Raw genomic sequence first — 14,011 nt, forward strand, 5'->3', positions numbered from 1 at the left:
GGGTTACAGGTATTTTTTTTTTAAAGATGTGCACTACCGTTAAGAGACCGTGGTGCAGTCACCGTGCTGGTTCTCGGCAAAAATTCTTATATTCAAATGAGCTGCCTAATGCCCAGCGCTATGGACCAACGACCTCGCGCGTCCCCACATCTAAATAGTCGCCTTCATTCTTTACTTCCCATTTCGACGTTATGCAAATGGAATGTGAACGTAGGCGGCGGTTCTTAAATTCTGAGCGAGGTCTCATTCTCAAATGCTTGAGCTAAATTCGGCGAGTGTTCGCCTATTTATGCGGTTCGATTGTCACCTCGTTTGAATGACGTCGTCGCGCGAAATAAAACGTGATATCGATTATTCGATTTTAGGAATAATTTGTGTTTTCACGCAAAATTCTCCGTGAATAGGATCGAATGAAAAAAGCTTTAATGCGCAGAGATTTGGAACCGTAATAAAAACCGGGAAGGGTCATAGGTCGTAAGTACTTACTCTGCGGGATAGTGAACCTTGCTGGCTGTTCGTTTGGCAGCACGTACGTCCGCCACCATGGTACGCACGACGATCTCCTCGCACTGCTTTCGCAAATCGCGCAGCTCGGTCTCGGTGTGTTCGATTTTCTTCCAGAGGTCGGTCAGTGCCTCGCTGTCCGGTGCCAGCTGGGTCTCCAAGCTACGCGTAAGTCGCCGTAGCGCGGCCAATCTATGCTCGCGCTCGCTCAGCTCCTGATCGCTCCCGCTGTCGGAGATTCCACTGTCGGAGAGCGAACCACCCTCCTGCGTGTGATTGCTCGCGGAGTTACCGGCGAACTTTCCGCAGTGCACCTCTTCCGTCGTTGCATCGTTCAACACCGCATCGTTCTGAAGCACAGAGATCATCGGAATCGCGCATGATTAGTGATCGTTGTGCGTAATAGATGCGATAAGTAAGAATACAAGGAGCACTGTATATTTAGAGAAATTAATTGCAGTTAAAGCGCGGTTTCTAAGTCATTGAAATATTAATTTAAGTTATTGATCACGGCAGCTGGTTAAAGAAAGAATCTCATGTGGACTACAATGAAACGACCGACGCGACGTGCGACGGATCGCGAGATTCTGATAAGTGGCGGAGTATACCCGGGAGAACACGATATCGAATATTGTATAATCCACTCTTGCGCGTCACCGGAGGGCATCGGAAAGCGTATAAGACGATTATATAAAGTATGGGGAATGGGGAAAAGACGAGGGTGTAAGGTGGAAAAGCGAGAATAAGGCAAAGGATGTTCGACGCTAAATTGATCGCCGCGCGATACGTCAACGAACGTTTCGTAAGATTCGCGCGTAGCTTTCCGAGATAACTGTCGCGAGCGGATAGAGATCTTTTTCGATTTTTTTTTTTTTTCAGGTACGAGCCACGTGGACAAATGCGCCAAGAGTAAATCAATATATCTTCACGAGAGAAAGAGAGAGACATATACGGATCAGATACGTTGTGCGCTACGGATGCGCGACAGCATGGCGCGAATACTGGCGAAAATGCCAGTGGTAGTGGTCGAGTAGTAGACAGACAGCCGAGAGAGGAAGGGTGGCTGTGTGGAAGAAAGGGTAGGTTTAGGCTGTTTGCAACGGCGGAGACGGAGGGAACGAGCCTCCGGTAATGAAAAGCGCGATCCGCATACCAAGTAGCAACCTTCAACCTAGCCTATATATAAGTCGGTATGCTCTCTCTCTCTCTCTTTCTGTTTCTCGTATAACGGATAGTAGGTACGAAGTGAGTCGAGACGGAATCCACGTTGGTCCGAAAGACCAATCGCGCGAGAGAAAACTGCGAGGAACTTCTTATTTCCGGTTACATTCGCGAAACATATATATATATATATGTATATATATGTATGTATATATATGTATAGCGCAACAAGACGTAAAATATCTCGTATCGGGCGTACCTGCAAGAAAGGCGAGATAAAAAGAGTCTACTCGTTTATCTGCGTAACGCAAAATCCGACCCGACTCTCGGAAGGGGGCAAAAAGCAAGAAGCGCGATATTTTCGCGAGGTTTTTCCGCGCATCTACATTCGACGAATAATTTGCAAGAAAATCTTATTCGCGCTTCTTAAAACGGTGTTTATTACATATTTTCAGCAGGCTCGAAGGCGCGATTGATAAACTGGTTTATCGTAACAAAACGGAATTTTCGTGGCGACAACACGGGCTACAAGCCACAGACCAGGCAAGGCTTGTTCTACCCGCGGTTGATATTAAATTTGTATTTTTACGCTGATTCCACGGGCCATTCCCGTACGTGACGCGAAAGGGAATCGTTCGGGCGATTAACGATCGGAGTTCCCTGGGGAGCCGCTGGCTCCGAGATGGCCAACACCCTCGATAGCAACTCGGTCTCGCTGTATTCCCGCGCCAGAAACTTATCTTCTTCTGCTCTCGCTATCCAGCGCCGGCCTCGTACATACATCGGTTAATATTTTATTTACTACCTATCAAAACTTATGGATTCTTTTTGCGAACAGCGGCCGTCCGTCAGCTCGGACTCGCCGGTTGATTTCGATGATTTGTTACAACGCGAAAAATCTTGTAGTTTGTGTAAATCAAACCGCACGCGTATATGTGTAGCATACGAAAATATTACGTATATTAAATTTGTATACAATTATAACACACTCTTGTAATTTTCTTATTCATCGTCGCTCCCGTCTGGCAGATAAAAATGCGAGGAAATAAAAAATCGCAATGTTACAAGGAAGAAAAGACTGTAATGTCGAGTGCTTTATTGTAGCCTTTCCTCTTCTTCGGCTCTCCGAAATAGAGGTGCCTGGAGAAGGAAAGAGACGGGGGGAGGGGGTCGAGAGGACTGTCGCGAGGGGAAGATGAAAGCGGAGAAAGAGAGAGGGAGAGAGAGAGAAAGAGAAAAAGAGAAAAGGAGAATCGTAATGTCAAGTGCATGAAATTATTCCCTCGAGTGCTGTAGATCGGCAAGACTAAGAACTTTTCGGATTATACCGCCTTGACGGGAGTTTGAATACGTTAAAATATAGACGCGATATACACATGGAAAGAAGAAGAAACGAGACGAAAGGAAAGGCTCCTATTATTGGAGTGAGAGTATTGTGTCGCGAGTCGTACGTCTTCTTGACAGGCGAAATGAGCACAGGGACAATTGGAAATTGTTACGGAGCACCTATACGCCGATACGCGGCATCGAGAGCAGTCGGGGACGAACTCTCAAAAATACTTAGAATACTTTCGACATACAAATATGACAATACATGTTAGATCGTATACACTGTTAAATTCGTAGTGCCAAATTATACTCAATTTAAGTAATTTTTAACCATTCCTAAATAGGTCGCCTCTGCTCCTAATACTCAATATGTCGTTAATTTAACTAAACCAATCGAGTTAAACCATCGTACTGTTTTGTGTTAAAATAATAAAGTTTGACACACAAATGGTAGTTAAAAATAACAAAATATTATTTAACTTAAGGTATTGGTTTAAATTTAATCCTTTAATATTTAACAGTGTAAATGATTATTTTTTGCTATGGAAAAATTAAATGATAACAGCATCACTTTAACCATCTCGTCTGATAACTCTGATTCTCGTAATATTAACGTTATTCTGCACATAATTATAAATGTTTGAATGATTTCTTGTGTTACACGAGCATCGGAGGCTTAGCTTCCGATAGGTACACGAATTTCCGTAGACCCCGAGCAGTACGTCTTCCCGACAGGCTAAACGAGCGAATAGATCGAAAATCGCGGTCGCGGACCTGCCACTCGCTGCACCTTCAACTACTTTTCTTACGTCCATAAAGCAAAGAAACCCGACGTAGAACGGGCTTGCCAAGAGATTTACTTTATATGCAAATTAGAGACGGATATGGTGGAAATAGGGGGATGTGATGGCGTTTAACGGAGACGCGATATCGACAAGTATCATCTGTCAAACGTACCCTCCGACCTGTACCCCTCCCCCTTCCTCTCTCTTACGAGTAACCTTCGCGCGTTCAGGCTAGTCGAAGATTTATCTCCTGACGTGCGCCATATGTGGCGTATACGTATATACAACTCTCGTCTACGTAACTTTCAATTATTTTTACTTCTCTCAAAAGTTTTAACCTTAAGCTCTCTGCATAAATATATTCAACCGTCTCCCAAAACACGATAATATAAATTAAAAAAAATTACATTATTTCTAAAATATTAGGAAAAATGGTATATCGAAGATCTGATTTCATTGCTTGTTATGCTAATCGAAAGAAGGAAAAGTCGATGCGATATCTCTAACCAAATCTGTAGCCCGCAATCTCAAGGAGCACGATTTGCAAGCCGATTTAGCGTGACGTATATATCGGAAATACAGGATATACAATCCGCATTATAATCTCGCTTTCCTTTAGGTAAGTTACATCCCCGAGATCCGCGATTCTGCCAATCTATGTGGGGGAATGGTTTTATGCACACAAGCGATGCCTCTGGGAATCGTTACCCCATCCACCGGCGTTGAATAATTGCTAACAGCCATCTAACCGATTGAAAATCAAGGATGCGATGGGGATATCTGACATAGGGAATTTGGGGAAGATTTTCATATGTTCGCTAACTATAATCGTGAGTTGAAAAAAATGTCGCGTAAAATATTTAGTGAAGTAAAAAGGACTGACCAATTTAAGAAGAGATAAGGTGTAAATGAAATTTCTGCAATTTCGAATGGTTATTGGATTATTTCTCTACAGATTACTTTATGCAAATTTTACTATTATTACTGTTCGATCGGAAAGAATATTGGATTTAATTTGAAGGGAACAGTACCTGACAATTGATGTCTTGTCTCTCGGACAAAAGTCGCGCGACGTGATTAACGCAAGAGATGATCTCCGAAGTCGGTTTCGTACCCTCTTTCAGGTCCCTATCCGCATCCGCCAGTGTATCCTTGTCCCTTTGCAAGGCGGACTGCAGTTCGGCCAAGCGCATACCGAACTGCTGCATAATTTGTAAAACGCACAGCTGCTGAGTACCTCTGAAAAGAAAAGTGCAAACGTACGTTTATAACACGAATCGCACATTTTAGTAATATATTTTATTATATTTAATATTATATCAATATCAAAGAAGTAATCTTTTAAAATAGTTACGCAATGGTAATAATTTTCGAAACGGAACTCTTCGTCACTTTATTGGTACAATAGCGATAACATAAGCCAATAGTATAAACTATACAACACTTTACATTGAAATATATTAACGCGGAAATCTTTTCCTCTTCATTTTCGTTTATTTCGTATGAATTATTCATTACTTCTCGAAAGGGTGAATATAAAGAAAGCGCGAAGCAAATTTGGGCAGAAAAATCATGCGAGTCAATACAATAAAAAACGGAAAGAGGGTAAAGCCGTTGTGCAAACATTAAGACGTCGAATTATTAGTAGGCCCTCCCTCCGGCACTATCGGCAAATAAAAACACTTTATTCCAGGTCAATCTGTGAACGTCCCTAGCGAACATATACGAATGAATCGAGGAAGGTTGGTCTCGTGTCCCTTTTTCGCATTGGCGTATTCATCCGAAGAGTCGATATACTTATAAGACTTGCATGTTTTACAACATTGTGATAGACATTTTGCAACATCTTTTTCGAATGAATCGCCGATTAATCGCGCGAATAATTCGAAGGGTTCAATAACCGTTCTTTGTGGAAATCATCTCTCAAGAATAGAAGTGTCTCTTCGTACCAAACGAAGGGATAGGATTGACCTCTGTAAACCCCAATGGGTCAGTGGTAAACCCCTTTTTGAATGGTCTAAACCCCTATCAAAGGGGGGAATCGAGTGCTCATATGGAAATTAAAAGAGGGTTGTAATGATCGCGCTAACTATTCGTCATTGTTCGCCCGAAAAAATATATATTGTGGTAAAAATTATAGTGTACCTATTATGTAACTTTTTAAAATAATAAATTTATGTAACAAATTTTAACTAAATAATCATAAGAATTTGTAAAACGATAAAAAATTTGTTATAAGTTATTTAACTTTGATATTAAATTAATTTTAATGTGTATAGAGACCACTAATTTGCAGAATAAAATCGACTCTATTCTATTCTACAAATTAACAATATCTTTTTGCATTTGCAAAAATCGACAAAATATCGGTGAAAGTCGTGACAGAAAAATGCAAGAGGATATTGCATCGCGCTGTCCCTTCCGAATCTCGATCGCTTTTCTGTTAAAGCTGTCACTCGGAAAAGGTCCGTGATTAAACGCGATCTCCGTTAAAGCTAGTAATCCCACGACACGGGTCAAAATCCCAACGAGGAGAGCCCTTACTGGCGGTACCTATGCCGCTCTCGGTTTCCGCTGTTTGCTTTGGTGGCTTCATTACCTCTCAAAATATTTGCCTAACGTCACACGTCGGCCGGCAAACGGCCAGTCGATGTGATCCAGTACCAACTATTCTATACTACGGGATACACCGTTGAACTCCGCAAGTAAGGACATCTCCAAATTAATCAAGAAAACTATCAAATCGTTTCCTAGGCTCGTTACTATAGCGCGATTTTCCCAAAATCTGTAGTGGGCCTTTAATAAGCTTGCATTCACGGGAAACGCGTTCTACACTGTGTTCGTAAAATAATCAAACGAGTGAAAACAAATTTTAGTTTACGGTTTCAAATATTTTACACAGTATATTATAGCCGGGCCCGTTTGATCTTTTCGAGAATTATTTTGAAAAGAGGCATGATCACTCACTTTTGATTCGTCTCTCCCCATATCGTATAGAGCTCGGGCATGCCATCCTTGAGGGCTGTGCAAATTAACGGCGCGGAGGCACCGAGATTGGTGGTCAGCTTGTGCGCGAAAACGTTCAAGTCGCGCATCGCTGTCTTGCGGTCCTTCAGAACAGCCAGGTCGGCCTGCGAACATAAAATATACATTTTTAGTAGCTGGCTCGCCTCGCCTAACTCAAACGAATTACCCCGCGGTGCAGGGGTAAACGCGCAGGGGTCGCCCGAGGGTGAAGGTGATGTATAAAGTGCCCACAGACTAAGAATCCGGCCAAGAAGGGATACACGTGGGATCTAAGTGAGTTTTATCGCGTATCTACCGAAAACGTCGGACAACTTTCTTTCCGGCGTGTGTCGATCGATGCAGCATCGCATTCCGTGATGATCTTTTACTTCCGTATCCATCGAACTAATCGTCGTAAATCAAATAAATATTTCGACGAATATGTACGATGGAGAATATATTTTCAGGGAGATCTTGAAAAGTTTATCTACGATTGATTGCCGCTATATCTCTATTCGACATGCAAAACATTGAAAATATAAAAATAAAATTATTTCGTGTTTTGCGCTCGATCAATATAAGATCGGCCTCGACACAGCGCGAACATCTTAGTAGTAGTTTCTTTGAAGAGAGGGAAATTACTTTTAAAGAACGGAAGAAACGAGAGGCGGTGGATATATAAGACGCGCGGATGACCGCAAGGGCGAGTTTTACGAGCTTTCCTTCGAGGTCTCCTGCTCGTCACGCGATGAGCGAGAGAAATGGAACGGGAAAGAGGAGAAATGGAACGGGGCTCTCGTTTTCGTTCTCTTACGTTCCCTGTGTCGCCATCGTAAACCCGGGTTTATTTATGCGATCCTCGTCGGTAGCGTCCCGCGGTAGGACGACGGGGATGTGACAACGTGACGTGGTTACTGCATCGCGCCACGCCGCGGGTTTCCTACAACCCTTACATTTAGCCTATGTTGCCACTGATAAACGCTCGTTCGCATTATTTCTCTCGACTCGGCTGGAAATCCACGCCGCGCTCCGCGATCGTCGCCGTCGCCCCGTGTCCCCTTCTTTCTCCATATCGGGAAAAATTTTTTTCATAAAACCGCACGACGCGCCACTCGCCCACAAGCTGCTAGGCAGTTAGCCGGTTTTGTTTGTGCCGTCAAGCGGGGCAAATCGCACGATGAAAAGGAGAACGGTCCCCGACGCGGTCGCGGTATTGCAAAGTGCGCGGCGCGGATTTGCCCCGGTGTCCGGCGAAAAGTGGTTGTCATTGATATTCCGGGCACATAGCGAAGGCAGAAGCGACCGTTCCCCGCTTCTACCCCTCTTTTCGTAACCACCCTGCTTCTCTCTTCGCCACCGCCGCCGCCGCCGCCGCCGCCACCACCATCAGTATCAACGACGCATAACCAGCGGCAGCCGCCGCCGCCGCCGAGCCCCCTGCCATCGTAACCACCCTCGCTCGCCCTCGCCGTGCCCTCGCGGCTCGCAGCAGACACGCACATTCCGATCTAATTCAATTTCCAATCAACAGCCAATCAATTGATTCGAATTCGGTATACAGAGCGGTCGCTGCGCGTTCGGGACCTGCATGCCTATGAGGCCGCCCGCGCGCCACACCAACGGGCACGTACCCCGTAAAAGTAGAGAATTAGCTTTTTACGTCTCGTAATTCCGCGGTACTAAGTGGAACGGAGATACACTGCCGGTATTCTAATTGTGCCACGGTCCCTCCGCGTTCCGCGCGGTTCCCTCCGCGATGGAACGTAAAGACCGAGCGTTGCGATAGACGATGAAAGAGAGAGTATAAGGTAGATTTCATTTTTTTTTTTTTTTTTTAATTTTTCCAACCACCGCAAATCTGTCTTCACACGAAATTAAACTTTGGCACTAAAACGCCATTATGCGTATACATGCGTGTGTATTACATTATCGCATATTTTTTTAAAACAATTCCCCTAAGGTTAATTTTATTAATTACTTACGTTGGAAATATAATCGTCGCGTAAAATTAATTTCGCGGCTGAAGCGAACTGCACATACGTTTGTCCGATATTACGCAATAACATAATCAGCGAGGGGCGACGACGTGCCTCGTCGAATCGCGTAGTACGTTCGGTCCGCGGCCCACGCCGACGCGTACGTGCCCCGCGGGATGGACGCGTAGACCCAATTGTGCCCTGCTTAGCGATGCATAATACATAACGGAATGTTCAATTCTGTCTCTCGCGCGCGCGTCAGTCTGCGTTTGTTCGCGCCGTTGCGCTTTTCGGTGCCGCGCGGCCTGCATCCCAATCGCGGGCTCACCACGTGCGTCGCGCGGCGGACAATCATCCGCGATACGCAATCAGCTTGTTGACGGTCTCCATCCGCGCTCGACGTCGGCGTTTATGTATTCCGGACTCTTTTCGCGGCTACTCGGCCTGTGCAGAGTTCCCGTGCGAGGGACCGCGTGACCCCCTCAGTGACCGGGGGACGTACGACATCGCGGGTCTTACGACCGCATCAAACTTTCCTCGCTATCAGGGACTTTGACGACGGTAAAAGCATGAGAGAGGTAAATGAAAAGAAAAAAACTAGGGGGAAAAGGAGGTAAAACCAAGAGTGCGGCTCCCGCGTTCGGACCGGCGCGGATTGGCGCGAGCTACACATCTCGTGCATAATGCAGCAGAGCGACGAGTTCACCCGGCAAATGTTGGACGCTAATACATCTTGATGATAGATAGGGAGCATGTGTTTGGTCTTCGCAATGAGGCTGGGGAGGGCGCGGAGGATGTTGCGGGGGTGCGGAGGTGCGGCGACGGCGGCAGCGGCGCGGCGGTGGCGGCGGCAGCTTTCACGGAGGGCTTCCGCGGTAGGGCTGAATGTGCCGGGAGGATCGAAGGGGGATGACTCTCGGGGGGTGGAACTCCACCGAGCGGGGTTAGCTAGGTTCGTCGGCGTTCGCTCTCCGCGCGAGTTGCGATGCCGAGCACGTCGCCGTCAGACGAGCGTACGTGCGACACGACTACGCTTTTACGCCACTACCTCTGCCTCTCTACTTGGTTCCTGACTGCTCTCTCCTACTCGGCTTCTCTACCCCCCGTCTTCGCCAACGCCTCCCTCATCCCTTAGTCCACCTTCTTCGACCGCTTTCATTTTGTTCCTCCTCCTCCTTCTTCTCCTCTTCCTCTTTCTCCTCTCCCTCCCCGACCGCGACTGCTTGGCGAAGCTTTCTACCCCCAGTTTCTGACTTTTCTGTCTTACCCGCCGTACCAGAGACATTTCCAATAATGCGCTTTCCCATCGCGATTCGATTCCCGAAGAACTTGTAGAAATTCGTCAGGAACTGCGTGCACTCGAGATGCACGTTCGAAAAATTCGAATTTTCACTTGTTCGAATTTTTAGGATCGCCAACGTAAGCACTTCCTAAATTCTCAGATATCGGGATTTCTTAAAATATCATTGACTATCTCATTAATATTATAATATTAAGAGATTTACGCGATGGTGCTTCGTTATTAACAAATATGTTTTTCCAGAATTATTTATTTAATAAAGATATTTTTTATTAAGTTAATGCTTTAAATTAATATTAATTGGCGCACTATATGAAGAGTTTTGCACACGGATAAGGTAATCGCGTCGATCAAATCGTCGATATTGCGATTATAATTTATTTAGCTTCGCTAAAAAGCAATATCGTATCAATCGAGTTGGAGTAGAAGATCTCTTGTTTAGCACAAGAGGATACATCTCTATCGGTATACTCTTACCGGCCGTACATAAATTATCATATGTAACATACATGTGTAATTTACTCGCTACTGATAAAAAGATATCTATAATATCCTCCTAAGAATAATGTGATTTCAAATCGCATCTAATAGACAAAAAATTAAACGCAAGTCATACACGTACTTCACATACATAAATGCTAATGAAATTCAGTCAGAGAAAACTTTAATCTAAATAAATGAAAACTTTACATACTAGAAAATCCTTCTTGGAAATAACTTATATACAAATCAGCGCGCGTATATGTGAAGTAAAATATGCGTAATGTTGAAAATAACTTACAGTGATCTCATTAATGCGATCATCGAGCACGCTCGACTGCTCCAGGACGACTTCGTAATCGGAAAATCGATCGTACATGACTTTGAATTCTGCTTTCATGGCAGCCAGTTCGCGATGACGAGCGCTGGCCTTTTGCACTTGCTTGACTCGCGATGCCAAGCTCTCCCATCTCTCAATCGTACCTAAACGAATTATACAACATAGTGCAACATTAATAACACAGCATTTTAAGATAAATGATAACGCTTTAACGTTATCCAGTCAATTTTCTTACATCCGTTTAGTAAGATAGGCGAATAGAAATCTTCAGCATATCATATTAAAAATAAGTTGTGTCGACGTTCGAAAATTATTTATAGAAAATTTATAAAACTTTAATTCTTTTTCCAAAATAATTTAAAAATATAATATATATAGCTTTATATAAAGTTCTTGATATGCGAAAATAGCACTAACGTCACTAATATTAACTTAGCACAAAAGCACGACAGACTTATCTATATTATTACATACGGTAATAATTTAACATATGTTATTCCGATACTCGACATGCGCATTCATGTGTTCACCTGCTTTCTTTCTTTCTTTCTCCAGCGAGCCTCGTGAAAGAAAGGAAGACAGCAATTATATTCCTACATGTCGTTTCGTTTCCGAGCATTAAAGAGCTATACTGTTATCCGTAATAACGGTATCTGTAACGATTCGTGGCCCTCATCAGCCAGTTATGTAAAACGATCGTGAACAAAAAATTTGAAAGGTCAAGATACTTGTGTTTGTACCGTACGGCTTCCGTGACCTCTTTTCCGTCCAGCCACTTTCTTTCACGACGGCCACTTTTTCCAAATCGAAACCGCGCGGTCAGCATGATAGAAACGATATACGGATGCGGAGGATTGAAGAAGCGAAAGATCGAATTAACGCGGCGGCGGCGGCGGCGTCGCAACGTCGTAAAAGTCGTCGCTATACGTCGTTCAAGGAAGGCGTGTACGGAATGCGAGAGGAAGAATTCGACGCGTAGAAAGTATCGTGTTTTGCATTGACCTACAGGAAATGATGGACCGTACGTACGAGCGAGGAAAAAAAAACGCGGCATGAACGCGATGCGAACGCGATACGTAGCTCGACCTGTACACGTGGTGCATATGTAAACGCGCATCGCGGAAACGCACGCTTCGTGCGATCGTACTCTCCTCGCTTCGCCGCGTACGATCGCCAGAGCGTAAATCGCCATTGAACGCAGCTGGTCCGACGATGTTTCCGAACGACGTAACGCACGGTGCATTTTTCGCGGAAACACGCATACATGCTCGCAAATTAGATGGGAAACACAAAGGGGAAGATGCATAAACGGTTCGCACCGGGTCGAGCGCGTGGTCAGTTTCTGTTGGCCAGTTTCACGCGGGTCGGTCTCTCAACACATTAGAATACATATTTTTAATCGTGAAGTTTTGCGTCCGATATTTTTCAGGAAGGTTTTAGCGTCATTTACTTTCACGAAACTGATCGCGATTTTTTTATTCTGTCTCGAAAAAGTGGAACGACGATCACGAGCACAAGCGTCGCGTCATGCGCGGCGCAGTCGCGTCGCGTCGTTTCGAACGGTGCAGATATCGCGAGAATGATCGATGGATTCGGCGGGTAACGGAACGGCATTACTGTATGGTCATTGTATATTATTACCGCACGCAACAATACGAAGATTCGAAAAGAAGGACACTACAATACGACGTTTTTAAATTCGTAATAAAAGATCGAGAATTGACATTCGGCATAGCGGCGCCTTTTTTAATTTTCTGAGATGATATTGAAAAATAATATTTTGAGATGACGTTCTTATATCATCCAAATTTCTTGTGGGCAGTCTATCCGAACATCTGTTTGTACAAGCATTTACTTGGTCTCCTTTCATCGATGCTCTCATCGTATACTCGCGTCGGCGGCTTTTCCGTTTACGTCACTTTTGAATAAGCAATCGTGTCTATTACAGTCGTGTCTAGTCCATATGTAATTTCGGCAGTATACAGCTATGTAATCTTGTGAATTTTCGTACGAAACCCATCCAAGGCAATTAAGTTATTTTCTTTCGCGCAAGCATACACTGTTAAATTTGTAGTGTCAAATTATTTCTGTAGGTCGACTATTCCTGCTTAATATGTCGTTAATTTAACTGGAGTTAAAATAATACTGTTTTGTGTTAAAATAATAAATTTCGATACACATGATAGCTAAAAATAACAAAGTGTTATTTAGCTCAAAGTACTAGTTTAAAATTGCATTCTTTAACATTCAACAGTGTAAAGCCCGTATCAGACTATGGATTGGGATTGAGATTGGATTGAAATTTAATCAATCAGGTTTAGTAAACTTTGCTCTGATTGGTAAAATTTCAATCCAATCTCAATCCCACGCCGTAGTCTGATACAGGCTTAACGACCGTGTTCGAAAAAGAATAAAAAAGAACTTTGAGTATGACAATTGTTTGACGTTTCTCGAGACCGATACGATATAGAGCTAATTGCACTAACTGCGCAACGACAGCAATAGCGAAACGATGACGACAAAGGTAACAATACGTACGCGAACTGTTCGGGGCGATCTTTTCCCTTTGTGCGAGCATCGGGCTGACAGATTCGAAACGACAGATGGGCACGTGGGCCGTCCGGGAGGCGGGTGTCCCTTCCGACAAATCGCAATTGACGGACAGCCGAAACGCGACGCGGATGCGATGGACGAACGTCCGGTAATGTTCGGACGCATCGAAACACTGCGAGGCACGGCACGGCGCTTGTCCGCGGGCGGGAGCACCGTGCCCACGTGATACGCCTCGACGTAGCGGCGATACGATTGCACGAGCGAACGTGCGAGTCGCGATTCGCGCACGCGGATAGCGCAGCATCGCCACTACCACCAGTTCCTGTGGCCCTGGGAAGCAACCGGAGCGTCGTTAAGTTTCATATAAGGCGCGAGACGGGTCTCGGACTCCGAGATACGTTCGCGTTACAAACGCAGCATGCGTATCCACCTACGCGTCCACCACGGCACCCATGTGTACGCGCGATCGGCGACCTAACGATCTCGTTAGATTTATGATCGGAGTAAACTTGTTAATCCGATCTGACGCTTATACGGTACGCTTAATACGCTAAAGCGGGTCGTAAAACAGTTGGAA

General features: G+C 44.6%; 1 protein-coding gene across 1 annotated transcript in view; it reads right to left on the bottom strand.

Annotated features, from left to right (window-relative positions):
• Positions 1–14,011, bottom strand: part of LOC139813785 (uncharacterized) — a 43,471-nt gene that overhangs the window by 6,696 nt on the left and 22,764 nt on the right. Inside the window, exons 17-20 of the mRNA XM_071779498.1 lie at positions 10,843–11,024; positions 6,747–6,910; positions 4,811–5,018; positions 487–854 (exon numbers count right to left, since the gene is read on the bottom strand). Coding sequence (XP_071635599.1) covers positions 487–854; positions 4,811–5,018; positions 6,747–6,910; positions 10,843–11,024 — 922 coding nt within the window. The remainder of the gene's footprint in view (positions 1–486; positions 855–4,810; positions 5,019–6,746; positions 6,911–10,842; positions 11,025–14,011) is intronic.

Source organism: Temnothorax longispinosus, chromosome 5 (genome assembly GCF_030848805.1).
Source record: "Temnothorax longispinosus isolate EJ_2023e chromosome 5, Tlon_JGU_v1, whole genome shotgun sequence".
Classification (NCBI taxonomy): Eukaryota; Metazoa; Arthropoda; class Insecta; order Hymenoptera; family Formicidae; genus Temnothorax; species Temnothorax longispinosus.